Below are 25,797 nucleotides of genomic sequence, written 5' to 3'. Positions count from 1 at the left end.
ACCCTCTCACATGCTCCAGCAGAGGCCAGTCTCCAGGAGGTAAACCGAGCCCAGCTCAGGAATCCTTCAAAGACACCAGGGTTGGGGCTGCTTCTGTCCAGTTGAGCAGTTCTTTCTTCTAGATACCCTGAAAACCAGGGAGGGAGTTGGGCCTGGTGGCGTCCCTCCTCTTACAGTCCAAGAATGCTGGACTCCTCAGTAGCAGATGCAATGACCCGCCTGACCCTAAAACTCTTAGAGAAGGTGAGACGGGGGAGGCGGGGTAATCGTGTTTTTAACAACTTGTTAAAGAAGCACAGATACACAAGGTAAGTTACACCTGTGAGTATACTCCTTCCAAAGCAAAATGCTTTGCAATGGTTTTCAGCCTCATGATGAAGGACTATGGTTTCTTGGGTATTTTTCTCTGCATTTATGCAGAATCAACTATGTTCTTCTGGCAGTTTCTCAGCCAGGAGGTTGTTTGCACCCCCAGGCCAGAACATTTCCAGGGTCCCACAGAACTCCCCTGCAGAGCCTCCCAGCTTTAGTGTTTGAGAGAAGCCAAGCCCTGACCGATGCAGGATCCGAAGCCTCATAGGCTGGCCCTGGGACCCATCCTGAGACCCTATCCTCCCCTGCAGGTTCTGTTGGTCCCTGGCCAGCCTGCCCTCACAGGCACCCAGCTCAGTGCCCTTCCTTCCATGGGACCCATGGGCCAACTTGGAGGGGCTGGCAGGAGTCACCCCAACATGGGCCCAGACTGCGCTGCTCAGCCCAGGGCTCGGGTGATCAGAGGTGGTCAGGGACACAGAGCTGGCCTAGGTCAAGCTCTTCAGAAAGCTGCTGCAAAGGGACCATACAGGGGTGACTGGGCGGCTCAGTCGGTTAAGCACCCGACTCTTGATGTTGGCTCAGGTCGTGATCTCATGGTTTGAGATTGAGCCCCGCATCAGGCTCTGCTCTGACAGCATGAAGCCTGTTTGGGATTCTCTCTCGTCCACTTTCTCTCTGACCCACCCCCCCTCAAAATAAATAAACAAACTTTAAAGAGGAAGGGGCCTATATATCAGAGCACCTGCCCTTAGATTTCAAGGTGGAACGTGTGTGCGCTGGACAGAAAGCGTAGCCTGCACAGTCCCTGCGACAGTAAAGGTGACCCTTGCCACCTGCCCTGCACCTCTGTTGCTCAGCATGTCTTGTCCCCAGTCACCTCCATGTGGGACACTGGGCCCTTTGGACCCTCGGGGGGGAGGTCATTCCGGGAGCATAGGGGCAGATGCCCCTCATGCAGCGCAGACCCTGTCCACTCACACACTTTCTGTCCTGATCTTTTCGGCACAGAAACTGGAGCAAGAGCGTGAGAATGTGGAAGGGGGTTCTGAGGACCCTCACTTTGTGCCAGGTAAGAGCCCTGGGCTGCTTGGAGCCACACAGGCAGGCACGAGACCTCCCCCCAGGTCCTTCCCTCCTCCTGACAACAGCAAGACTGTCCTTACACTCTTCCCTCATACTCAGAATTGAAAGGCTTTCATTCTCATCTTTAACACACACACACACACACACACACACACACACACCCAGGTGCTCTGCTGAGCACACCCTCATAGCTTATCACACCCTCACACAAACCCCAAGAGGGAATACATTCATCATTCCCATTTTGCAGATAAGGAAATAGAGGCCCAGAGAGATCTGATAATCTGCCCCAGGTTGCCCTGCTCAGAAGTGGCCACATGTGGATCAGACCAATGTTGCTCTGAGCTTGTTCTAGGCCGGGTGGTTTGCAGGGCTCAGCCTGTCCGTCAAGTCATCACACCTTCAAATGCCCAGACCAGACACCCCTGTGTATCTGCCACACTGGCCTATAGTCAGACATTGAGGCCACAGGAACCAGGGGAGGGGACCACTCTGCCTGGTGCCAGTGTCCAGGTTCAGGAACATCTGGGTGAGGTGCTAGGGAGTCCCTACAAAAACATCGTCTACTCTTCATCATGTGGATGTGTCCCTCTGGTGGTGGGGCTCTAGGCAACTTCCAAGGGCAGCAGGCAGAGCCCAGGACTCAAATCCAGACAGGAATTTCCAAACCAGGTCACTGACCAACGAACCCTGGAATGGGCCAGGGCAGTGGGGACTCCCGGGGAACCCCCATCCCTCAGAGGACACACTGCTATAGGCATCCTCTGCACTGGGGGTTAGGGTGGGGGTGGAGAATAGGTCTGCTGGGCCAGAGGAAGGATGGCCAGAGCCAGCCTGGGATCCACCAGACCTCGTTCGGAATGCCCTCTTGAGGGGGACCCCTCCCTCAGGATGCTGCAGATGACATTACTGAGGCTTGGTGGACCACACCAGCCTCCAGGCTGCTTGGGGCCCCCTGGGGCTCCGGGTGGCAGGAGGCCAGGCTCATGGCCCAATTGCGCTCACTACCAGGACCAGTGAGGCCTCCTCCCTCTCCCCAGTGTCCAGCAGAGCCTCTGTGACAGAGGCAATGCAGTACTCGGGCCCCGAGTGGAAACCTGCACGAGAGGACTTGCAGCTCATTTCCAGAAATAAGATGATCATTCCCTGCAGGAAATGAGGACAGGCCGGATGCAGCTGTACTAAGTGCTCTGAGGAGGAGGAAAGACCTTCTGCAGAGACTCTGGGTAGGCCGGTGTCCTGTGCCGCGTGGAGCTCTGGGGCTGAAGCTGGGGGCTACCGGGCCCAGGCCAGAGGCACAGGGAGGGCTTCCTGGAGGAAACGCTGGTTCCCTGAGGTCTGTTGACTTGTGGGTGGGTGACTGACGGATCCTGAGCAGCCAGGAGACTGCGCACCTAATCACAGAAGAGAAAGCAAGATATGCACGCACGTGTTCTCTAGTCGGGAGTGTTAGCTGAAAAACCCTGCTTTGGTTGCACGTATCCACGGTGGAAGTGCTGTGCCAAGGACCCAGTTCCTACAGGAGGTGGGATTTTAAGACAGCCAAGGGCCTCCTCCAGTCTAAATGCACCAGCAATAGGGAATGACCGTGGGAAGTGGCAAATGGCATCCACACGGACGGTTATGATGAAATACTGCTTTGTGGTGATGCTGGAAAGAGAGAACATTCTCTGTTGACTGGGAGAAAAGCACAGCCGGACACTAGTTCATGTTTTTTTCATAAAACATGGACGGACAGGCTGAGCCAGAAAGAAGCATTATCCCCTCCCCACCCCGTGCAAAAAGGTTTGTCGTCATGTGTCCCCCACACGCAGAGCCCGGCTCCCGTCCCAGAGAGGCTGTGCTCTTCACGGGGCAGGTCAGCAGTGCCGGGCAGCCCTGAGGCCCGCCCCGCACAGAGAACCACACCTCTGTGCGTGGGCTCTGCTGTGCCAGGCGGGGTGGGGACGCCCCTCCCCCGTCTCCCCCCTTCGTGTCTGCGTGTCTGCGGTGCTCCCTCCCTGGGTGCAGCGGGCCCTGCGTTGGTGTTGCAGGAACAGCACCTCCTGGAGGAGGTGTCCCAGCCCCGAGCCCCGAGCGAGGTGAACAGAGGAGGAGCCTGGGGATCAGCACTGCCCCCAGAGGTGCCCCCGGTGGGCATCCGTCCTGCTGTCTCCCCACCCCCGCCAGCCCTGGAGCCACCACACATTATCCAACACTCGGTAAGTCTTCGTGATGAACCGGGGGTGGAACCAACGTGGGGAGGATGCGGGGCCCACAGAGCCCAGTTCCTTCCTCGAGGCCCACCTCAGCGGCATTATGAACAGGCTCTGAAGAGGGTGGGTCAGCTAGGAGCCAAGAGTGGCTGCGTGTCCCATGTCCCAGGCACCGTACAGGGACCTCCGTGGCTCCTCTGTGCAACCCTCACAGGTGCCCTGACAACTGGCTTTGGGGAAGGGGTGGTCTCATCCCCCTCATTACAGATGAGAGGCTGGGGTCTCCATTCAGCCTTCCTGACTGCCAGGTCCTAACCTGTGCACCAAGAACAGAAGTATTCAGCATCAGGAGGGCCCAGAATTTGGGGAAGAAGTGTGTCCACGCTTTCTCAAAATTTCATAATGACCAGGGGAGCCTAAGACCCTAATTTCAAAGGCAGAATTTTATTTTTTATACCTACATATTTAATTTTTTTAAAATTTATTCTTGAGAAAGAGAGAGACAGAATGTGAGACAGAGGGAGACAGAGAGAGAGAGGGAGACACAGAATCCAAAGCAGGCTCCAGGCTCTGAGCTGTCAGCACAGAACCCGACATGGGGCTCAAACTCACGCACCGTGAGATCATGACCTGAGCCCAAGTCAGAAACTCAACCAACTGAGCCACCCAGGTACCCCAATGTATACATACATATTTTAAAGTTTATTTCTTTACTTTGAGAGAAAGTGCACACACAAGCGGGGGAGGGGCAGCCAGCGAGGGAGAGAGAGAATCCCAAGCAGGATCCATGCTGTCGGTGCAGCGCAGAGCCTTAGGCAGGGCTCGAACCCAAGAGCCATGAGATCATGAACTGAGCAGAGACCAAGAGTCACCCAGTGAGCCACCCAGACGCTCCAAGGGCAGAATTTAAAAAGGTAAAAGAGTGGTCCAATTTTGAGGACCTCATACCTTTATTCGGCCTCTGGGTTGTAAGCAAAGGAAAGGAACTGACTTTCTTCAGCAAAAGGGAATGTGTTGGAGGGCAGGTGAGTGCAGGGGAAGGACAGAAATCTGGGACGTGACACGTAAAAGCCTCAGGGAGAAGAGAAGGCCGAGGAGGTGTGCAGGACCAAGTTGAGAAGGTTCTGGACCTGCTGACCAGGGAGACTATTGGTGCCAGCAGGCTGGGTCCATGACCTGGAGGGCATTTGTTCTTTGGAAGAAGACCCTGGCAGCACGTAGCTGAGGGAAGAGAACAGGAAGGGGCAATTCAGATCAAGGAGAGACCTGTGCTAATGGAGGCCCTAGAGGCCCCTTCGCCCCTGGGCTGTCTGTGTCCAGGTTCCAGATATCCTAAGCTTGCGCCTTCAGGTCTCCCAGCAGCTAGAGCCTCCCTTTGGGAGTGGTGGGGTGGTGGGGGTGTAGGGGCAAGAACCTCCCCCTACTCAAACCCACTTACACTTACTGCCCTTCACCAGGGCCCGGTCCTGCTTGCATGTTTCAGTCTCAGCCCCAGGGACAAGCAGATGATGGGAGGGGCCTTTGGTTGTTACAATGGATTTCCTTGAGGCTGGATTCAGAGACTCTGAGGTAGGATGTCCTCCAAGCCATGAAGGCGTAGTCCCATCAGACTGTGCGGTGGATAGCAAAGCATGGCTATGGGCCAAAGTTGGCTTGCCATCTGCTTTTGTACAACCTGTAAGCTAAGAATTGTCTTATGTTTTTAGATGTTTGGGGGGGAAAATCAAAAGAAGAATAGGGGCGCCTGGGTGGCGCAGTCGGTTAAGTGTCCGACTTCAGCCAGGTCACGATCTCGCGGTCCGTGAGTTCGAGCCCCGCGTCAGGCTCTGGGCTGATGGCTCGGGGCCTGGAGCCTGTTTCCGATTCTGTGTCTCCCTCTCTCTCTGCCCCTCCCCCGTTCATGCTCTGTCTCTCTCTGTCCCAAAAATAAAAATTAAAAAAAAAAAAAAAAAAAAAAGAAGAATAATAGTTTGTAACACATGAAAATGATATGAAATGCAAATCTCAGTGCCCATATTGAAGTTTCATTGGTCCAGTCTTGCCTGTCTATGGCTGCCTCCAGGATACAATGGCAGAGTTGAGTGGTTTGCAACTGAGGCCATATGGCTCATAGAGTCAAAACTATTTATTGTCTGGCCCTCCACAGAAAATGTTTGTCAGCCCCTGCTCTATGCCATCATTTCTATGAACTGGGAAAGAAAGGACAAGGTCAGGGCCTTGTTCAGGCAGGAAAAGAGTAAAATAGAAAATAGAAAAGTCTTTGGTGCGTGATCAACACCTAGTGTGTGCTTGAAATTGTACATTTATTTTAACTCAAGAGAGAAGCCAGGACTTATTTTTATGACCTGTTCCGTGGCTGCCTCTATTGAGGCAGGATTAATGAAACCAGACAGTCATTAGCTTAGCCTACTGAAGACAGGAAATGTGGGGAACATTAAAAATCATGTCATTGCTGAATAGATATTGAGTCCAGGTGTCACACAGGACATGGCGTGTTATAAATATTTGTATCTAGCCCCAAATTCGTATGTTGAAGTTCTAACTTCCAATGTGACCATATTTGGAGATAGCTCCTGTGAAGAGGTATACAAGGTTAAATGAGGTAATAAATGTGAGATCCTAGTCCAATGGGGCTGGTATCCTCAAAAAAGGAGGAAGGGATGGGGCGCCTGGGTGGCTCAGTCGGTTAAGTGGCCAGCTTTGGCTCAGGTCATGATCTCATGGCTCGTGAGACCATGTCTTAGTCTGCTAGGGCTGCCATAACAAAGTGCCACAAACCAGGCAGCTGAAACAGCAGAAATTCATTTTCTCACAGTTTTGGAGTCTGGATGTCCAAGATCAAGGTGCCAGCCAATCAGGTTCCTGGAGAGAGTTCTCTTCCGGCTTGCAGACAGCTGCCATTTCACTGTTGTCACATGGCAGACAGAGAGTTCCCTAGCATTTCTTCCTCTTTAAAAAAAAAAAAAAAAGTTTAATGTTTATTTTTGAGAAAGGGTGAGCACAAGCCAGGCAGGGGCAGAGAGAGGGGGTGACAGAGGATCTGAAGCAGCGGGCTCTGTGCTGACAGATGAGAGCCCGATGCGAGGCTCAAACTCATGAGCCATGAGATCATGACCTGAGCCAAAGCTGGCCACTTAACCGACTGAGCCACCCAGGCGCCCCATCCCTTCCTCCTTTTTTGAGGATACCAGCCCCATTGGACTAGGATCTCACATTTATTACCTCATTTAACCTTGTATACCTCTTCACAGGAGCTATCTCCAAATATGGTCACATTGGAAGTTAGAACTTCAACATACGAATCTGGGGCTAGATACAAATATTTATAACACGCCATGTCCTGTGTGATACCTGGACTCAATATCTATTCAGCAATCTATTCAATGTGTTGGGTTAACCAGTTAAGTTCCTCTTGGGGGTGCCTGGGTGGCTCAGTTGGTTGAGCATCCAGCTCTTGATCTCAGCTCAGGTCTTGATCTCAGGGCTGTGAATTCAAGCCATGTTGGACTCCATGCTGTGTGTGAATCCTACTTAAAAAGATAATAAAGTTCCTTTTGGATGGATGGATAAATGAATGGATGGGTGGGTGGGCAGATGGGTGGGTGATGGATGGGAGAGTAGAGAGATGGGTGGGTGGGCAGGTGGATGGTAGGTAACTAGGTGGGCGGACTTGTGAGTGAATGGATGGGTGGGCAGGTGGATGGGTAGGTGATGGATAGGTAGAGATGGATGGTTAGGTGGGTGGGTGGATGCTGTAGAACTCTCTCCTAGGGCACGTTTAAGAAACTAATCATCTGGCTCTTTTTAGGTCCCCCAGCCTCCTGCCACCATTATTCAACAACTACCTCAGCAGCCACTCATCGCACAGATTCCCCCTCTCCAGGCCTTCCCCACTCAAAGGTCAGGCAGTATTAAGGAAGGTAAGTGTTCCAGGAATGCAAACTGGTACAGCTTCTCTGGAAAACAGTATGGAGGTTTCTCAAAAAATTAAAAATAAAACAACCTTATGACCCAGCAATTTCACTGTCAGGTATTTATCCAAAGGATTCAAAAATGCTGACTCAAAGGGGCACATTCACCCCAATGTTTTTAGCAGCATTATTGACAATAGCCAAATTATGGAAAGAGCCCAAATGTCCATTGATGGATGAATGGATAAAGAAGATGTGGTGGATAAAGAAGATGTGGTACACACACACACACACACACACACACACACACACACACACACGATGGAGTATTACTCGGTTATCAACAAGAATGAAATCATGCCACCTGCAATAACGTGCATGGAACTAGAGGGTATTATGCTAAGTGAAGTAAGTCAGTCAGAGAGAAACAAATATCATATGATTTCACTCATATGGAATTTAAGAAACAAAACAGATGAACGTATGGGAAGGGAAGGAAAAACAAGATAAAAAGAGAAGGGAGGCAAACCATAAGAGACTCTTCAATACAGAGAACAAACTGAGGGTTGCTGGAGGGGAAGTCGGGGGGGATGGGCTAAATAGGTAAAGGGCATTAAGGAGGGCACTTGTTGGAATGAGCACTGGTGTTATATGTAGGGGATGAATCACTGGATTCTATTCCTGAAATCGTTACTACACTGTATGCTGACTAACTTGAATGTGAACAAAATTAAAAACTTTTTGACAAAGGAAGGTAAGTGTCCCCTGTTAATACTGTTATGGGTTTACAAAATTCTCTATCGAAACAAAAAATATTTTTGTAAACAGGATAGTCATTTAGGGTCAGCTTTTGGCTATTCAACTGAAGCTATATATTAGCAACATGAAAATAATTTTAAGTTTAAGAAAAGTTATCTCGTATGATGGATATTGCCAATGGAAGAAAACAAGAACCAGGAACTGAGTGGAAGGGGCTCCAATCCCAGCTCATCTGATTATTAGCTATATGAACACCTTGGCTAAATTGTTTCTCCTTTTAAATGAGTTTTAAATATTTGAGATTAAAACCACTTTATCGAGATGACAAATTGCACACATTTAAAGTGTCCAGTCTGATGAGTGCGGACAGACGTGTATTTCCATGAACCCATCACTAATGGAGCAGTGAGCACGCTTACCCACCAGAAGCTTCCTCCCTGACAACTAATGGTATGAGGGTCTAGGAGCAGACCTGCATGTGGAATCCTCTGGTCAGTGTTCTCCATTCTGTCCCAGTGACTAAGAGAACTGGTTTCGTTACCGTAGCTCCATCCAAGGTTGTAATGTGTGCCGGGCCTGGCGCAGAGGCTGCCCCGTGACTCAGCCAGGGGTGCTGTCCACGCTGCGGCCCCTAGAAGGTGCCCAGGAGCTGCTGAGCACGGCCCGGCCTGTGCGCTCAGAGGCGGTCCTGCTAGGGCTCTCCATCCCTCTTTGCTGGTTTTTCCAGATGAACCTTAGTGGTAGTCTGTCAGGTTCCAAAGGCAAACCGAGCGAAACCATGTGTGTGCGAATGCCTGTATGCCTTCCGAGAGAAAAGGTGTCATTAAAAATCAGTGGTAGGGGCACCTGGGTGGCTCAGTCGGTTAAGCGGCTGATTTCGGCTCAGGTCATGATCTCAGTGGTCTGTGAGTTCGAGCCCCATGTCGGGCTCTGTGCTGACAGCTCAGAGCCTGGAGCCTGTTTCAGATTCTGTGTCTCCCTCTCTCTGACCCTCCCCTGTTCATGCTCTGTCTCTCTCTCTGTCTCAAAAATAAATAAACGTTAAAAAAAATAAAAAAAAATTCAGTGGTAAAAAATGGAATGTGTGATACGTGCCTAGCTATTTAGACAAATTAACGTCAGGCCTCCAACTCCTTATACCAAAACAAATTTCAACCAGATCAAGTATTTGAATGTAAAAATATGAACTCTCAAAAGTACTCTAACAACCACTTTGGAGAACTGGTGGTCTTTTTAAAAATTGCAATATCATAGACCGTATTCCTTGTACTGTGCCTTTTATTCCCATGACTTACTCACCCCATAACTGGAGGCCTGTATCTCTCTTGCCTTCACCCATTTTCCCCAACTCCCCCTCCCCTCCAGCAACCATCAGACTGTTCTCTGCATTTATGGGTCTGATTCTGCTTTTTTTCCTTTCTTTTGGTTCCCTTTATTGGGCCTTAGTACAAAGTTGAGCAAATGGCATCTTGAGCTCCTTCTCCCCCAGCGACAGGAACCGGGAATAGCGGAATAGCGTCGCTCCCCTCCTCTGGCTCGGCTGTTACTGCTCCCTATTTGTCCTCTGGGAAAACTCCCTAGTATGATTTCATACAGAAATACTGTTTGAACTTACCTGGTCTTTCCACTTACCTTTGTTGAATCTCAGACCGCCCTTCTGGAATTGACTTCTGTCATGCTGAAATCCTTTCCAAGTTCATTTAGAACAGACTCTGGAAGCTCCCTCTGTGTTTGCTTTCTGGCAAATGTTTTTATCCTCCCCCCACCCCCCTTTTTTTTTTTTTTAACATTTATTTATTTATTTTTGAGAAAGAGCACAAGCCCGGAGGGGCAGAGGGGGAGAGACAGATCCCAAGCAGGCTCTACACTCAGTGTGGAGCCCGTCACAGGGCCTCATCCCATGACTGACTGTCAGATCACAACCTGAGCCAAAATCAAAATCGAGAGTCGGATGGATGCTTAACTGCCTGAGCCACCCAGGCGCCCGAATTTCCCCTTGTTCTTAAATACCAGTTTAGCTGGATATTCAGATCTAGATTGTTATCTTCTCTCACACTTTCTGAGGACCCTTGTGATTACATTGGGCTAACACAGATAATACAGGATAATCTCTTCATCTCAAGATTCTTTCATAAAAATTAATCAATTTAAAAAGTTGTAGGGGTGCCTGGGTGGCTCAGTCGGTTGGGTGTCCGACTTCGGCTCAGGTCATGATCTCACAGTCCGTGAGTTCGAGCCCCGCCTCGGGTGCTGACAGCTCAGAGCCTGGAGCCTGCTTAATAGATTCTGTGTCTCCCTCTCTCTCTGACCCTCCCCCGTTCATGTTCTGTCTCTCTCTGTCTCAAAATAAAAAACGTTTAAAAAAATTAAAAATAAATAATTGTAAAAAAACCCCATAAAACTTAGCATCTTACACGTTTAAGTAGTGTTAACTAGATTCACATTGTTGTGCAACAGATCTGTAGGACTTTCCACCTTGCAAAACTGAAACTGTATCCATTGAACAACTCCCCACTTCCCCTTCCTACCAGCCCCTAGCCCCCACCATCCTACTCTCTTTGAATTGGATTACTCATATGAGAGGAATCATAGAGCGTTTGTCCTTCTGTGACTGGCTTATTTCACCTGGAATAACATGTCTGAGGTTTATCATGTTGTGGCAGATGTCAGAATTTCCTTCCTTTTTAAGGCTGAATAATACTCCATCATATGGATGGACCGCCTTCGCCTGCCAATGGATGCTTGGATTGCTTCCATCCTGAGACTCTTAAAAACATCCCTTTTACCATGTAATGAAACACAAATCACAGGATCCAGGCATTAGGATATGTACCTGTTGGGGGTCTATCATTCAGCTGACCACACTATCCAATCATGTTATTATCCCACAAATTATGGGCCCATTCTTTTGGGGTTGGGTGTTCCAGTGTTTTCTGGCTGGTGCCACCACACGGTCTTATCTTGTGGTGAATGGGCATGTACATTTCTGGGGGCACATGCTAGGGATGAGATGTTTGGGTTAGGAAATACTGCCAGACAATTTTCCAAAGTGGTAGTATCTGTTTACACTTCATAGGAGGGAATGTCATGGTGGGCAGGTCATGGTAGCTCATTTTGATTTTAATTTGCACGTTATCTTGTCATATATTTATTGGCTGTAAACATCCTTTTTATGAAGTGCCCATTCAAGTATTTTGCCCATTTTTCTTTCAGGTCATCTGCCTCTCTCATTGGTTCATGTATTCTAACATGGATCCTTTTTGATACATGTAAAGCAGACGTTAAGTCTTTTTGTGGCCTGCCTTTCCCTTTCTTCGTCGTGTCTTTGGATGAACATGTTTTTAAGGCTTTTTCCTTTATGAATTAGTGCCTTTTCTGTCCTGTTTAAGAAATCTTTACCCACTAAAGGTCATGGAGATGTTCTTCTACAGTTTTGTTTCCTTTTCTCATTTAGATTTATGACCCCCCTGGAATAGATTTTGTGTACTATGAGTTAGGGATTGGTGTTATCTCTTGTCATGGGTATCAATTTGGCCCTGTGCCATTGGTGAAGACCCTAGCTCCCTGCAACACTGATGTGTGTCCCTTATCCTCAGGCAATAACGTGGCGTGAGGCCCTTTCTGGACTCTTCTCCTCCAGTCTTTCCTCAGTGGGAGGGAATCTCAGGGCTGGTTGGGGAAGCTTCCCTGAAGGTGGTGGGAAGCTTGTTGCCTCAGAATGGGGCTGCCCAGGCCCAAACTCACATGGGTCCCCTCAAGGGTCTTTGCCCAGAATGGAGCTGCCAGACTCAGCCTCTCCACTTTCTTATCTTGCAGGCATAAGAGTTCCCACGGCTTTGTTGCCATGGGAATCTGGGTCTCTGCCCTACCCCCATTGCTCCCAGGCCTGGGGCAAGATCTGTCAGTCAAGGGTCTCCAGAGAAGCAGAACCAACAGGATGTGTCTAGAGAGAGAGAAAGATGTATTTTGAGGAATTGGCTCATGTGATTACTGAGGCCTGGCTAGCCCAAAAGGACTGCTGCCTGCTGCCCACCCCAGTCCTGCCACGCCTGCAGGAGCCCCCGCCCCAGGCCGCCAGGCCCCTCTGCTTTGACTGGGAATGTGAGTGGTTTCTGGGACTGTCTGTAGGGAGGCCGACAGAGCCTGGGGCTGCCTCATTTCTAGGGCCTGGCTGCTGTGAAAGAACTCATGTTTACCTCTCACATTGACAAAAACACACCTGTTTCATAGTATCCAGAAATGGTGAATGTGTTCGTTTCTTGGGGTGGCTGTAAGAAGAACCACAGGCCTGGGGGCTTAAAACAATAGAAATGTACTTTCTCTCACTCTGGAGACCAGAATTCTGAAATCCAGGTGGCCACGCGGCCAGGCTCCCTCCAGAGATTCCAGGGGAGGGTCCATCCAGCAGTGGCGCTAGGCAGTCCTGGCCTGGCCGCATGGCTCCCTTCTCTGCCTCATCTCCACGTGGCCTCTCCTCTGCTGTCTCAAACCTCCTCTGCCTCTCTTTGTGAAAACACTTGTCCTTGAATTTAGTGCCTACCTGGATAATTCAGGATGATCTCAAGATTCTTATTACACCTGCAAAGATCCTTTTTTTTTTTTTTTTAAGACCCTTTTCTAAATAAGGTCACATTCAGAGGTCTTGGGGATTAGAACATGGACACACCTTTTGGAGGCCACCATGCAGCACAGGTGGACGTGAAGAAGCCGGTAGGAGGGGTGCAAAGTGGAGCAGCCTCTCGGGAGCCCAACTGGACACGTGTGACAACATTTTATCTTATTTTTAATTTTTCTAATGTTTATTTATTTATTTTTTAAAATTTTTTTTTCAACATTTTTAATTTATTTTTGGGACAGAGAGAGACAGAGCATGAACGGGGGAGGGGCAGAGAGAGAGGGAGACACAGAATCAGAAACAGGCTCCAGGCTCCGAGCCATCAGCCCAGAGCCTGACGCAGGGCTTGAACTCACGGACCGCGAGATCGTGACCTGGCTGAAGTCGGATGCTTAACTGACTGCGCCACCCAGGCGCCCCTGTTTGTTTATTTTTGAGACACACACACATACACACACACACACACACACACACACACACACACAGCATGAGTGGGGGAAGGGCAGAGAGAGGGGGAGACACAGGATCCGAAGCAGGCTCCAGGCTCCGAGCCGTCAGCACAGAGCCTGACGTGGGGCTTGAACTCATGGACTGTGAGATCATGACCTGAGCTGAAGTCGGACGCTTAACGGACTGAGCCATCTAGGCGCCCCGTACATGTTAAAGCACATACATCCTCCAACCTAGAAGCTTCACACCTCAGAACACGCCCCCCACCCCCACCCCCGAGCTCTGCACAAAGACACCTGTGCTGAAAGGGCTTCTTGCTGATAGAGAGCTGCATCTGTCTCAACAAACGGGATGCTCTAAGGTTTTGTTCTCAGGAGTGGCCTGAGAATCTGCATGCAGTATGTGAATGACAGAGCCTCTCCCGCCTCTCCTTCAGACATGGTGGAGATGATGCTGATGCAGAATGCACAGATGCACCAGATCATTATGCAAAACCTGATGCTCAAAGCCCTGCCCTCTGGGGGATCACAGGCCGCCCTTCTGCATTCCACCCCACAGGTAGGCTCGGCTGGGGACGGGCACCAGGGCAAAGGAGACAGGCCAAATCAAAGCCAGAGGACCTGGGTGGCTTTTCTTCTGGAAGTCTGTGTATCTGTGCAACTCTGAGCAGCACATTTCTGACTCCTGGGTCCATGACCCGCTTGTGAATACCCCCTGCTCCCAGTCCCACCCAGATGCGGGATGAGTTCTGCATTTTGGGGCCCAGAAAGCTGTCTCGTAGAGCCGGGTGAGCTCTGCTGGAGCCTGGGCTTCTCCCCTCCCTTCCCTTCTTTCTTCCTATCTTTCCCTTGCCCCCCCCCCTCCTTCTCTTCCTCCATCCCCCTCCTCTACCCCTCCACACCAACTCCCTCTACCCTTCTTCTCTTTGATGCCAATCCTGGGCTCTGACCGCCCCCCCTCCCCTTAGTTAGAAAGCAGGCAAAGGGAAAAAGGTGGACCCAGGGAGCAGCCTTTGTCCCTGTAGAAACGGGCCAGTGTGTGTACTGTGCTGAGTACCCACAGCAGGTTACCCCTGTCCTCCTGTGAGCCCAGAGGCAGAAGCCGCCCTCCGTGCATCACCACCACCACTATGCACCCCCAGCCCGGCTGCAGGCCTCCCCGGCGGGTTACTCCATGTGGCCCCCAGTGGTCCCAGCCACCATCCCCCCACCTGCCTCCGGCTTCCTGCACCACATGGCTGGCCCCTCCTTGGCAGCCCTTAGTGGGTAAGTCAAGGGCAGCTTCTTGGGTCTGTGGAGCGGGAGTACCCTAGGGCCTGGGTGGTACCTCCCCACCCCTGCTGACAAGCCAGGGGACCCCCGTCTTTGTCAGGTCCGTAGGCTGTAGCAGGGAATTTGGAAAGGCCCTGCTGTCTTCCAGAGGGAGGCAGGTGGGTCTTTGGCAGGATCAGCCTGTGGTGGTCGAGGGTTGAAAATGGACCCCATGCCCACCTCCAGGGAAGCTGCTTGTGGCCTGGGTCATTTGTCCAACCCAGCAGGAGTGGTGCTGGGAGTATGAGCAGGGCTGTGGGGACCCCCACCTGAGCTCTGGCAGCACGACTCACCTGTAGCATGGTGTCTGTAAGCCAGGGCAGTAACTGCACCCCGATATCTTGGCTTTCCTAGGGTGGCATCTGATGGCATCCTGCCCACACAGGCTCCGGGCCTGTGAAACTCCACGTGTGGGCTCGGTAAGCAGCAGGGTCCCAGTTCCCCAGCAGGTGTGGTCGGGGAGGCCCGGCAGAGGCCTGAAGCCTCGGCCCTGAATGCTGGACTGCCAGGCATGAGGAAATACAGGGATTTCACCAGGAGGGATGGCCCAGTTAGCCACATAAACTGTTAAACCTTCCTGTGGAAGAAATACCAGAAACAAGTCAAATATGATGACGACTGGGAGGTCTGCCTGCCACGAGCGGCCAAGGTGAGGGCTCCTGCCAGTCTCAAGAAGTGAAGCAGACAGCAGGCGGGGATCTCTCGTGGGAGAGTATCTTTCCATGCGGGTCTGCGTGGCTCCTTCTACAAGTCAAACACCATGTTGAATGTGGTTCCTTTCGAAGATGGCTGAGGAAAGGGAGCTTTCTCTGCATTTGTTCCTTTTGGTTCTGTCAGGGCTTCCGGTGTGAACGTCACCTTTAGTTTTTCTTCATTTTCTGTGACTTTTTTTTTCTTGGTGGAATGATGTTCCCTTGACATGTTAGTATAATTTTCACATGAATGTCACATTTAAATGTTACAGCTGTTTTCATCTACCCCTTTTGGGAAAACCTATTTTCCCCAACTTCTGTACCAGCGAGAGCCCTGCCTCCTTGGACCCTGCAGGCTCGTGGGATTTTGGCCCGGGGAAGGGGATGACCATGTGGCGGTCAGGATGCCTCCAGGGCAGGAGGGCGGCAGGGGCCCCCACCACGTGCCTGGCACACGCATCTCTTGTGAAAGGCAATTAAACGTCTGACTCCATTGCTGATTTTCACATTGACTTTTTTTAATTAATTTTTTTAATGTTTATTTTTAAGAGACAGACAGAGCATGAGTGGGGGAGGGGCAGAGAGAGAGGGAGACACAGAAACCAAAGCAGGCTCAGGCTCCGAGCTGTCAGCACAGAGCCTGACGTGGGGCTTGAACACACGAACCGTGAGATCATGACCTGAGCTGAAGTTGGCCGCTTAACCGACTGAGCCACCCAGGCGTCCCAATGTTGATGTTTTCTAACATGGCTTTTCTCAACACAATTGGGTTTTATTTCTCAACACAATTATTAATTAAATACAGGGAGGAAGTTTAACAGAAGTTGGATGTCTTTGGATGGCCTGATAAATTGGAAAAACTCAGTTTTGTCTGTGTCTCGAGTGAGGAAAACCCAGTCCTTCCTCGTCAATGTCCTTTACTCACACATAGAACAGGCACTTCTGTCACTCCTAGTTACCAGTCCTCTCTGGCATCACCAGGATGTCCTGCCATCCAACTCGGTTCTGACACTGTCCACCTGCATGAGAATGAAGTCCCACAAGACCGCCCCCCACCTCCCTCGCCAGCTGCAAGTGCACTTGTCCCTGCTCCTGACCTGCTGGGTCAGGGAGCAGAGGTTCCCATGACCCCCTCTTCAGGTTCGATTACTTTGTTAGAGCTGTTCACAGAACTCAGGAAACACATTTGCCAGTTGAAGGATGTGATAAGGGGTGGGGCAGGTCTGGGAGGGTCCCCTGCACAGGAGCCTCCACCACGTGGAGTTGGGGTGTGTCACCCTTTCAGTGTGGATGTGTTTACTCACTTGGAGGCTCTTGGGACCCTGCGCTACTGGGATTTATGGGGGCTTCCTCTCGTAGGCATGCCCGTGAGATAGACTAACTGCATTTCCAGCCCTTCTCCCTCTCTGGAGAATGGGATGGGAGGAAGGGGCTAAAAGTTAACAAGCTTCCAATCATGGCAGGTCTTTCCGGGGGCCCGGGGCCCCCCAGGAACCCCTAAGAGTTGCCTCAGAACAAAAGACATGCCTATCACCCGAGAAATTACAAGGGTTTCAGGAGCCTTCGGTCCACAGGGATAAAGGAAACATCTTCCTGCATCGAGGAGCGTCCAGGTGCTGTGACAGGACAGAGCAAGGCACTGCTGGGCATCAAGTGGGGTCACAGTTGATGTGGGGCACAGGGGTGAAGGCAGCCCTCATGGGAGGGGGGGGTCCCCTTGGTTCTGCGCAGGCTGACCTGGGGACGCTAAAGAGGATACAGCAGGCCCTGGAAGAGAGCCGTGAACATGGAACCAGTCACAACTTCTGACACTGCTACAAACCTGCCTGGGAGGGGGGTCTGAGCTCCAAGTGCCTGGAGCACGGGGTGGAGGCTGGCTGTGCAGAACGTGACTGTGTGCTGTAAGAGCTACAGGTTTGGTCTTCACCCCCACTTCTGTCCAGAGCCCCAACCCCCCGCAGTCCCCTGATCTGTGGTAGAGGTGGACAGAGGCGCGTATACCCTGCTCCAAAGTGGGGGCAGTGCTGTGGACTGAACCCTTAACCTGTGGGGTCTGCACAGACTCCTGGCACTTCATGTCAGAAGACGTAACCAGTGAAGAAACCATTTTCTTCTCATGGCCGTGCCCTCCTGCCCCTTGGTGTGGGGTGCTGAGAAGTCGAAGACCTGTGAAACGAGATACCATGTAGGCCTGGCCTGGAGCCCAAATGTCCCAGCTGCTCTGCAGACTTACTGTGCCTCTAATCGAGACTCCAGTGTTCCCTGGCACTCAGGAGCTGAATCTGGAGACCACACGGGAGAGTAAAGAGCAAGAACCCAAGGGACCCCTGGAGCAGGAGGAAGGGCCTGTCCTGGCAGAGGCTGGGTTTGCAGAGGCTCTGGAATCAGGGCACTGTGGCCAGCTCAGGGGCGGGCAGAAGTGTCCAGGGGAATGAGACAGCCGAGACAGAGCTCCATGGCTGGATGGGGCAGCCTTTTCTCAGATTTAGATCAGAAGGACACTGGCTTACATTCCCTATTGTTTTCAATGATACATAAAAACCCCTCTGAATCAATAAAAAAGAAAAACCAATACTTCACAGTGGAGGGGATGCCAATGAAAAGCTGGTCACTGCTGACAGGACAGATGCAGGCCAGCCTCAGTGCACACATGATGGGGGTGGGGAGTCTGGGTGCATGGGGGCTGGGGTCTGGATGCCAAGGTCATTGCTATGGGCTGCAGGGGGGACGAGTGACCAGGCCCCTGGGAAGCACTAGGCATTGCCTGATAAAGCTGGATCCCTCACTCCCATCCCCCAGCAGTTCTGTTCTGAGGCCCAATCCCTGGCAGATCTCCCGAGCCCCACGTGACCAGAGATGCATGGGGGTTGGCTGTAATGGAAGACAGGGGAGCATCCGAAATGCCTGCTGACAGGACAGGCAGGTCTCAGGACCCCTTCCTTCTCTTAAAAAGAACCGTAACGCCAAGAGCTTTGTGGGGTCATCTTTGGTCTTTGCTGTTCGACTTTCCACTGAGAACCAGCTTCCCTGGCTACAGGCAGGCTGCGCAGAGCCCACAAGCACTCAGGAACGCCATGAGCCCACCTCTGTGTCCCTGAGCGCCTGGGGAAAGTCCAGGTGGAGACATGGCAGATCCAGTGGGAAATGCATTTTCACCTTTTGAGGTAGATTCATGGGAGAAACCAAATTCTCAGAATTGTAGCATCCTTGGTTTTGGGGCCAAAGAGTTCCCGAGAGGCTGTTTTATTGCCATGGCCTCTGCAGAGGTCACGGTACCGCTGCCAACACCGGTACCTGGGAGGTCCGAGTGATGGAGGCCCGGGCTGGCTCAGCCAGCAGCCCATGGTCTGCTCCCATGATGCCCTGGGCCCATGAGCAGCTCTGGGTGAAGGTCTGTGCCGCCTCCTGGGTTTAATATTCAGAGGACAAGGCAAGAAACACAGGAAAGAGGATGGCATGTGGCAGTTGGAGCTCAGGGCTCCCCCAGAGCCAGGAGACACTTAACTTCGCTCAGCGGGTGAACGGGGCCAACAGGGCTCGAGAGCTCCTGTCATGTCAGGAAAGAGGCCTTAGGTAGAGTCCACAGGCAAAGCTCTGAGCCGGGGCTGCAACCACCTCACGAGATGGGACGGGTGGGAGATGGCTGCTGTGGGTCACGTGACTGAGGTGGTCCTGGGCCTTGCGGCCACCCTAAGGGTCAGCCTTGTGTCTCCCTCATGAAGGTACCAGGTCACAGCACTCTTGAGGGGTAAGCGGGGACCGAATCCAACAGGGTTCCCGTAGGAAGGAGGGTGAGGGGCATGCCCGCCCTGGGCCGCCTGGTTGATTTTCCCGCGCAGGCTGCACAGGCAGGAGAGAGGAATGCCTCTCGCCAAAGGCAGAACCCCAGGCGGACGAAGTTCCTGTGCTCCACCTCTCCGTTCTAAGAGTTTAGAACTATCTTATCTGCAATACTGAAAATAACATGTCTGCTGGCTTCCAAATGAAGACATGAATGGACATTACTTTTTATACTTAGTCACTTCTGCAGCCCCACGGGGCAGTAGCAACCAGCAGAGCTCTCAGTTTGGTGGCGTGCCTGGTCCTCAGGGCCCGAAGGTGAGGGTCCGTCTGCCCTCCACATGGTGTCCCTGTGTGCTGGAGAGTCCCTCAGGTGCCACTCACATCTTGGGCCTCCAGCAGTCAGAAGAGGCCCCTGCTTAGGGGCTGGAGACTGGTCCTGGTGCGCCGGCTCAGCTCCTCGAGAACCTGCTTTTCCTTCTGGTACATCTGAAAGAAGGGAATGGAAAGTGACTGTGGACTGCCTCATGGCCTGGCCCCAGGGGTGCCCTCTGGGGGAAGCCCGTCCCCATGGCTGTGGCATGAGGAGCCTCTGTTGTGTGGACTCTCCCAGATTCAAAGTGCAGGACCTGGTTCCGCTCACCTTCACCCAGCGCTGCACAGGGAGTATGGACATGCTGCCTGTGGGGTGACGGGTGGGGACAGTAGGAGGGACTGGGGGCCAGGGGCTGAAGTAGTAGCCCTGGGTAAAAGAAGATGAGTCCCTATTTGGAACTGCAGAACAGGCCAGACAAGTCAGTTGGGCCCAGAAAATGTGGGAGGGGGACACGTGAGGACAGCCCCTCCTGGGGGAAAGGGTGGTCAGTGCTTGCGGGGGGCGGGGGGGTGGGTGAGGAAGTCCCAGGAGGGCTGGGGTCCCTGCTGGCGGTGACAACATGGACTTTCCAAGATGCTGCCAGAGGGGGGCGAAGGGGTCTCATCAGGGTCAGTCTATGACTTGGAGGGGTGTGGCCACAGGCGACCCAGCCTGAGATAGACTGGATGTGAGGACAACTGTATCAAGGACTCTTGTTAATTGAAAAAGTTTTTTGATGCCTTCCAGAGAACCCAATTATTTGACTACAGATATAACGTGAGTTTATTATTTTTTTTTAATTTTTTTTTTTAACGTTTATTTATTTTTGAGACAGAGAGAGACAGAGCATGAACGGGGGAGGGTCAGAGAGAGAGGGAGACACAGAATCGGAAGCAGGCTCCAGGCTCCGAGCCATCAGCCCAGAGCCCGAAGCGAGGCTCGAACTCACGGACTGCGAGATCATGACCTGAGCCGAAGTCGGCCGCTCAACCGACTGTAACGTGAGCTTATTAAAAACAACATGTACATATACCAGCACACAACCTTATACATGGGGTAGATACACTGGCACTTCTGAAGGATACAAATGGCTAAGTAACTTTACCCGATAGGTCCCTATCAGATGCCTGCATGATTTGAGTTCCCAACTGATCAATAACATCACAATTTCTCTTGTAAAGATTTTTTAACTTTAAGCCATTAGAGTTTTATAGAACTTACAGAATTTGGTCTCTCTATTCAGTCGTTCCTTTCAACAGTGAATAAGTAATACAGTTAGTAGCATTGGGGGAGCCCGATATTTTAAACACTGCTAGTCTTTTTTTTGTGAAATAGGCTTTTATAAAATTCCTTAATTTACTGCCTTTGTGTTTTGTTTTGTTTTGTTTTGTTTTCCAAATCTGGTCTTCATACTTGACTGCAGGAGGTAGCTGGGCAGCCCCGGTTCTTGGTGTGCCCTCTTGTGCATATGGTGGAGGACCGGAGGACAGCTCCTACCTTCTGCCATTCAGCCTCCGTGCTGTGTGTGAAGCCCAGCAGGTGACAGAGCCCATGGGTGGCAGTCACCTGTCAGAAAAATTAAAAAGCTGTTTCACGGACTGATCACGAGCAGGCCATGTGCCAGAGGAGAAGCAGGGAAGGCAGGGAGAACTCAGCCCATGCGTGGTGGGAGGTTAGGAACCCAGGGGTGGAGGGTACCTGGGGCTGTGAGGGGTGCCTACATGCAGTGGAGTGCCGGCCAGGAGGAGAGTGGCTGGCCTAGCCCTGTCGTGGGGGGATGAGGGTGGTGGGAGCGGCGGGCCGGCCCTCCCCTGCAGGCACTGGATCTCTGGGGTGTGGCAGGGGGTGCCGGCAGTGGATGCCCACCGCAGCCTGTGGGGTGCATGGCTGCCGGCCGCAGAGACCCTGGAGCCGAGCCCCATGCTGAACAATCCTGTCTGTGCCAGGGCTCCTGCTCCCAGAAAGTCCACCCCCGCCCCAGAAAGCAGGCCCCCAACACCTGTCACAATGGCTTTTGCTGGGAAGCTCTGCTTCAAGTCACACAGAAGCTCCAGGATCCCCTAGAGATAATTCAGGGGCTGTCTGGTCAAAGAAAAACACCTCAATCGAATCCATGAGGAAGTTAAAATATGATCGCTCTGCAGAACCACCCCTCCTTTCTTTTGCATCCAGCTGAGGAGAGTGGGATCCGGAAGGTCCTAGAGGCTACAATCCCATCTACTTTGACAGTTCTGTAAGGAGCTTATTCGGTAGGTCTGAGTTAGCTACACAGCCTGCTGAACTCCAGAGGTAAAAGGGAAAAACAAGGCTGTTTCCGGGAGCTTCTGACATGTTTCCTGTCCTCTCCTCTCACCCAACACTGCTCGGCTTAGGCTCTGCTCGGCTTAGGCTCTGCTCGGCTTAGGCTCTTCCCTCTCTCTGCCAGATGACGAGAGAGGGTACAGCCCCTACTCGTAGGTCTCCCTCCCCCAATAATCCTTGTCCCACACGGGAGGCAGTGGGGGTGCCGGCGTCCCACCCATGACCTCTTCCCAGGCCCGGGCAAAGGACACGGCTGCGGCATCAGGGGCCAGCACTCATTCCCACTTACGGTAAGGACGTCATAGTAATCCTCATTCCTTTTGCATTGCTGGAAGATATACTCCACTCCTAGGAAAATGTCACCCAAATTGTAGTCATCTGGAAAATCAGGCTGGGGAAGTTCACCTGCTTTTACATTCTATAAATGAGGAAAGACAGATTCGGAGAGCACGACCTCAGGAACACTAACCCGACAACAGGCCTACACATTTCATTCTGGAAGACCCCTACTCATCAGTCCCAAGGCAGGTGAGGGGTGAGGGAACCACAGTAGAGCCACTATTTACGAGTGACTTCAGATGTTTCTGATGTGGAGAACAAAGGCAAAAAAAAAACCATTTCCTTACAACTTACAGCCTATTGACAGTCCCTTGAAACAGGCAGAGTGACTTTCCTCTATGAGCTCAGCTGCCTCCATGATGACACTTTGCTAGGGGCAAAAGGCAACCTTAGCCTGACCCCCCAGGATCCTGTAAGCCTTCTTTAAACATATAGAAAATCCTTTAGAGGGGGGCCCGGATGCCTCAGTTTGTTAAGTGTCTGACTTAGCTCAGATCATGATCTCGCGGCTCGTGAGTTTGAGCCCTGCATCGGGCTCTGTGCTGACAGCCCAGAGCCTGGAGCCTCCTTTGGATTCTGTCTTCCTCTTTCTCTGCCCTTCTCCCGCTTGTACTCTGTCTCTCAAAAATAAATAAACGTTAAAAAAAAAAAAAAAAAGGAAATTCCTTTGGAAACTTCCTTCATCTCTAGTCCCCAAGATATAGGTTAGCCATCATCCTCCAAGCATATGGTCCCCTGATATATATTTGAAGGGTCTCATAAGTAAGGTTTTACAAGACAGAAGTAAATTAACTTCTTCTTACAATAGCTAACCCCCTCAGGGCTCTGGAAACCTTGTTTCCAAATTTCCTTGGAGGTTTCCGCTGTCCCTGACCCTCTCCTGACTTGAAAGTGTAAAATCAGTGACTCCTCACAACCCCAGTGCAGCTCTTCCTGCCCACGGGTCCTGTCCCTGTGCTTTAATAAAACTACCTTTTTGGCACCAAAGATGCCTCAAGAATTCTTTCTTGGCCGTCAGCTCTGAACCCCAACATTCCCACATCTTTTCCACCTTGTTAAAGGAGTTACTTTCCTTCTTTCATCCTTTCCAGTGCACACTCACACAAATCCACATCAGTCCAATTTTGTATTTCTGTTCTGTTTGTCATTTTGTCCTAAACAATCTTCCACATCTTCCTACATAAAACCAAAAAAACCCCAGTCTATTAATCTGAGGCCTGTTCACACTAAGCTAGTCACGTGTGGATGGGTATTTAGGGTGTTTCCTCCCCATCAGGAAAAAAAATCAACTGAACATTTAACATTTTTATAACATTTTGTCTTCTTCCTTTTCTTGCTTTACCATCCTTAAATGTGACACTAGTGGATTAAAGAGTACACATATGTTTCAGATGCTCTTGGAGTATATTGCCAAATTGCCTTCCAAAAAGGTCTGGATGCTGCTACTAATAATGGCTTTGAATGAGTCATTTCATGATGCAGCTCATAACCTAATCACTATCTTCTATTGTTGAAAATATTTTTTCAGGGGCACCTGGGTGGCTCAGTTGGTTAAGCGTCCAACTTTGGCTCAGGTCATGATCTCACGGTTCGTGGGTTTGAGCCCCTCATCTGGCTTGGTGCTGACAGCTCGGGGCCTGGAGCCTCTTTGAATTCTGTGTCTCCCTCTCTCTCTGCCCCTCCCATACTCGTATTCTCTCTCTCAAAAATAAACATTTAAAAAAAGAAGAAAATATTTCTTCAGTGTTATTTTACATTTTCAGTGAAAATTTCAGTGTTATTAAAATTTTTCAACCCTACCATACTTGTTACGGAATCACACAGCTGCAGAAGCACTCACTCCCCTTCAAACTCACTGACGGTCTTTGGAAGGATGGCACCAATCGCTTTTTCTCCCTGGGTGATGGGTATTGGTCAATAGGGGCTGGTCATGCCGCACTCTACTCATGTGTACACTTTTTTTTAAATGGTTATGATTTTGAGAGAGAGTGCAAGCAGGGGAGGGGCAGAGAGAGAGGGAGACAGAGAGAGGAGAATCCCAAGCAGACTCATGCTGTCAGCACAGTGCCCAAAGAGGGACCCTAACTCACAGACCCATGAGATCATGACTTGAGCCAAAACAAAGAGCCAGACACTTAACTGACTGAGCCGCCCAGGCTCCCCTCATGTGTATATTTTAAAGTTCTCTCTCTTTTTTTTTTTTTTCAAGTTTATTTATTTATTTACTTAGAGATAGAGTGAGAGCAGGGGAGGGGGAGAGAGAGAGAGAGAGAGAGAGAGAGAGAGAGAGAGAGAGAATCCTAAGCAGTCTCCACATGGCGAGATCTTGACCTGAGCCAAAATCAAGAGTTGGATTCTTAACGGACTAAGCCACCCAGGTGCCCCTATTTTAAAGTTTTCAAAATAAAACTTAAAAATCAGAGTATTTACACCAGAAGGTGGGCCAGACAAGAGAATACTTTTTACCTCATGAAATGGAAAGGAAAGCACATCTGTTGGCAGATTTTTCTCTCTGTAGATTTTATTAATGTGCTGAATACTCTTGTTGTCAACACAGATGATAGCCAGGTCAAATTTCTGCACCCCTAATATACTCCTCACAATCTCCAACTTCTTGCGAAGAGGCGCTCTCCTGATGGGGACAGCTCGTTGCAGATTTCTAAGCACCAAACTCATTTTCAGAACAACATGCCCTTTAGAAATGTTTAAAAAGGAGCCTGTGGTCAAAGTTTAAAAGAACACAAATCAGTAATTGAAAGTGTCAATAAATTCTATAAAAAACACATACAGACATCACATCATTTTATTTTGTGAAACTCACTGAAAAATTTAAGGGGATTTACATTTTACCATAAGAAAGATACAAAAATGAAGGAATATAATAGGAAGTCCTAGAGTCAGGCCTGCCAGAATGGAACAGCAGGTAGGAAATTAGGACCTGTAGTCAGGAAGGGGCCATTAATAAAGAAACCGGGTTGGGGCGCGGGTGAGGAGGTGGAGGAAGAATACGGTGAGTTGTGAGGTGGTCTGGGGTTGTACAGGATGGGGGGAGGGGGAGGTGTAGGGTGCTATAGGGTGAGGGGGAGTGGGGAGGTGTGGGGTGAGGGGAGGGGAGGTGTGGGGTGATATGGGGGGGAGCTGGGAGGGTGCTATGGAGAGGTGTGTGTGAGCCGAGGGGGAGGGGGAGGGCCGAAGGGCGTGAGTCCTAGGGGGACGGCGGGGGTGGGGGGCGGGTCGGGGGCTTCCCAAGGGACCACTCAGCGTGGCACCGAGGCTCCCAACGCAGGCTACGGGCAGCACGCGGGGTGCGAACAACGCCCCACTTTAGAGAGAAAGCCACCGGCTCACGTACCAGGTTCGAAGCCAGGGGGGCCCCGTTGACATCCCGTGCGCCGGAAGCCCTCAGGCCTTCCGGCTGGAGGGCGGAACCAGAGTGTGGCGGAGTCAGTGTGGGGCCGAGCCGCGCGGAAGGGCCGGAAGTTGGTCCGTTGCGTTTTCTTTCCGCGGCGCGCGGCGAAGGCCTGGCTCCGGCGGCTGCGATCCGCGTCTGTGCCTCCGGCTGGGCGCCGAGGGGCCTCGGGGCGGCGGCAGGCGGCGGGTCTCCGAGTCCCTGAGCCGGATGGTGAGCGCAGCGTGGGGCCCGACCTGGGTGGAGGGCGCTTCCTTCCCCTGCGCCATCTCTCCGCCCCGCC

The 25,797-nt window shown here is 51.3% G+C and overlaps 3 protein-coding genes across 8 annotated transcripts in view; 2 read left to right on the top strand and 1 right to left on the bottom strand.

Moving 5' to 3' along the window:
• C5H21orf58 (chromosome 5 C21orf58 homolog) lies at positions 1 to 15,647 on the top strand. 3 transcript variants are annotated; one of them, XM_058732314.1, is made up of 8 exons: positions 1 to 243; positions 1,324 to 1,384; positions 2,551 to 2,624; positions 3,432 to 3,599; positions 7,402 to 7,513; positions 13,765 to 13,886; positions 14,421 to 14,593; positions 14,993 to 15,647. In XM_058732314.1, exons 1-8 carry the CDS (start codon positions 184 to 186, stop codon positions 15,036 to 15,038), a joined length of 816 nt encoding a protein of 271 aa, XP_058588297.1. In that variant the 5' UTR covers positions 1 to 183; the 3' UTR covers positions 15,039 to 15,647. The 3 variants fall into 3 exon arrangements, with proteins under 3 accessions (XP_058588297.1, XP_058588296.1, XP_058588298.1); XM_058732313.1 differs by lacking the exon at positions 1 to 243 and having other exon boundaries at positions 1,121 to 1,384; XM_058732315.1 differs by lacking the exons at positions 1 to 243; positions 14,421 to 14,593 and having other exon boundaries at positions 1,121 to 1,384.
• Positions 15,648 to 15,864: 217 nt separating this feature from the next.
• Positions 15,865 to 25,612, bottom strand: YBEY (ybeY metalloendoribonuclease). Of its 4 annotated transcripts, none has more exons than XM_058732316.1 (6): positions 25,458 to 25,586; positions 24,572 to 24,822; positions 22,056 to 22,184; positions 20,963 to 21,031; positions 19,495 to 19,599; positions 15,865 to 17,496 (listed from the first exon to the last, which is right to left on the bottom strand). In XM_058732316.1, the coding sequence occupies exons 2-5, from the start codon at positions 24,779 to 24,781 to the stop codon at positions 19,513 to 19,515; spliced, it is 495 nt and encodes a 164-aa protein (XP_058588299.1). In that variant the 5' UTR covers positions 24,782 to 24,822; positions 25,458 to 25,586; the 3' UTR covers positions 15,865 to 17,496; positions 19,495 to 19,512. The 4 variants fall into 4 exon arrangements, with proteins under 4 accessions (XP_058588299.1, XP_058588300.1, XP_058588301.1 ...); XM_058732317.1 differs by lacking the exon at positions 15,865 to 17,496 and adding an exon at positions 21,465 to 21,525 and having other exon boundaries at positions 19,314 to 19,599; XM_058732318.1 differs by lacking the exon at positions 15,865 to 17,496 and having other exon boundaries at positions 19,314 to 19,599; positions 25,458 to 25,612.
• MCM3AP (minichromosome maintenance complex component 3 associated protein) overlaps positions 25,598 to 25,797 on the top strand; it is a 55,635-nt gene continuing 55,435 nt past the window's right edge. Inside the window, exon 1 of the mRNA XM_058732309.1 lies at positions 25,598 to 25,727. The gene's annotated coding sequence lies outside the window, so the exon portion shown is untranslated. The remainder of the gene's footprint in view (positions 25,728 to 25,797) is intronic.

Source organism: Neofelis nebulosa, chromosome 5, assembly GCF_028018385.1.
Source record: "Neofelis nebulosa isolate mNeoNeb1 chromosome 5, mNeoNeb1.pri, whole genome shotgun sequence".
Lineage (NCBI taxonomy): Eukaryota > Metazoa > Chordata > Mammalia > Carnivora > Felidae > Neofelis > Neofelis nebulosa.
The sequence above is the reverse complement of the archived record's forward strand: the minus strand, read 5'-3'. Positions and strand labels throughout refer to the sequence as shown.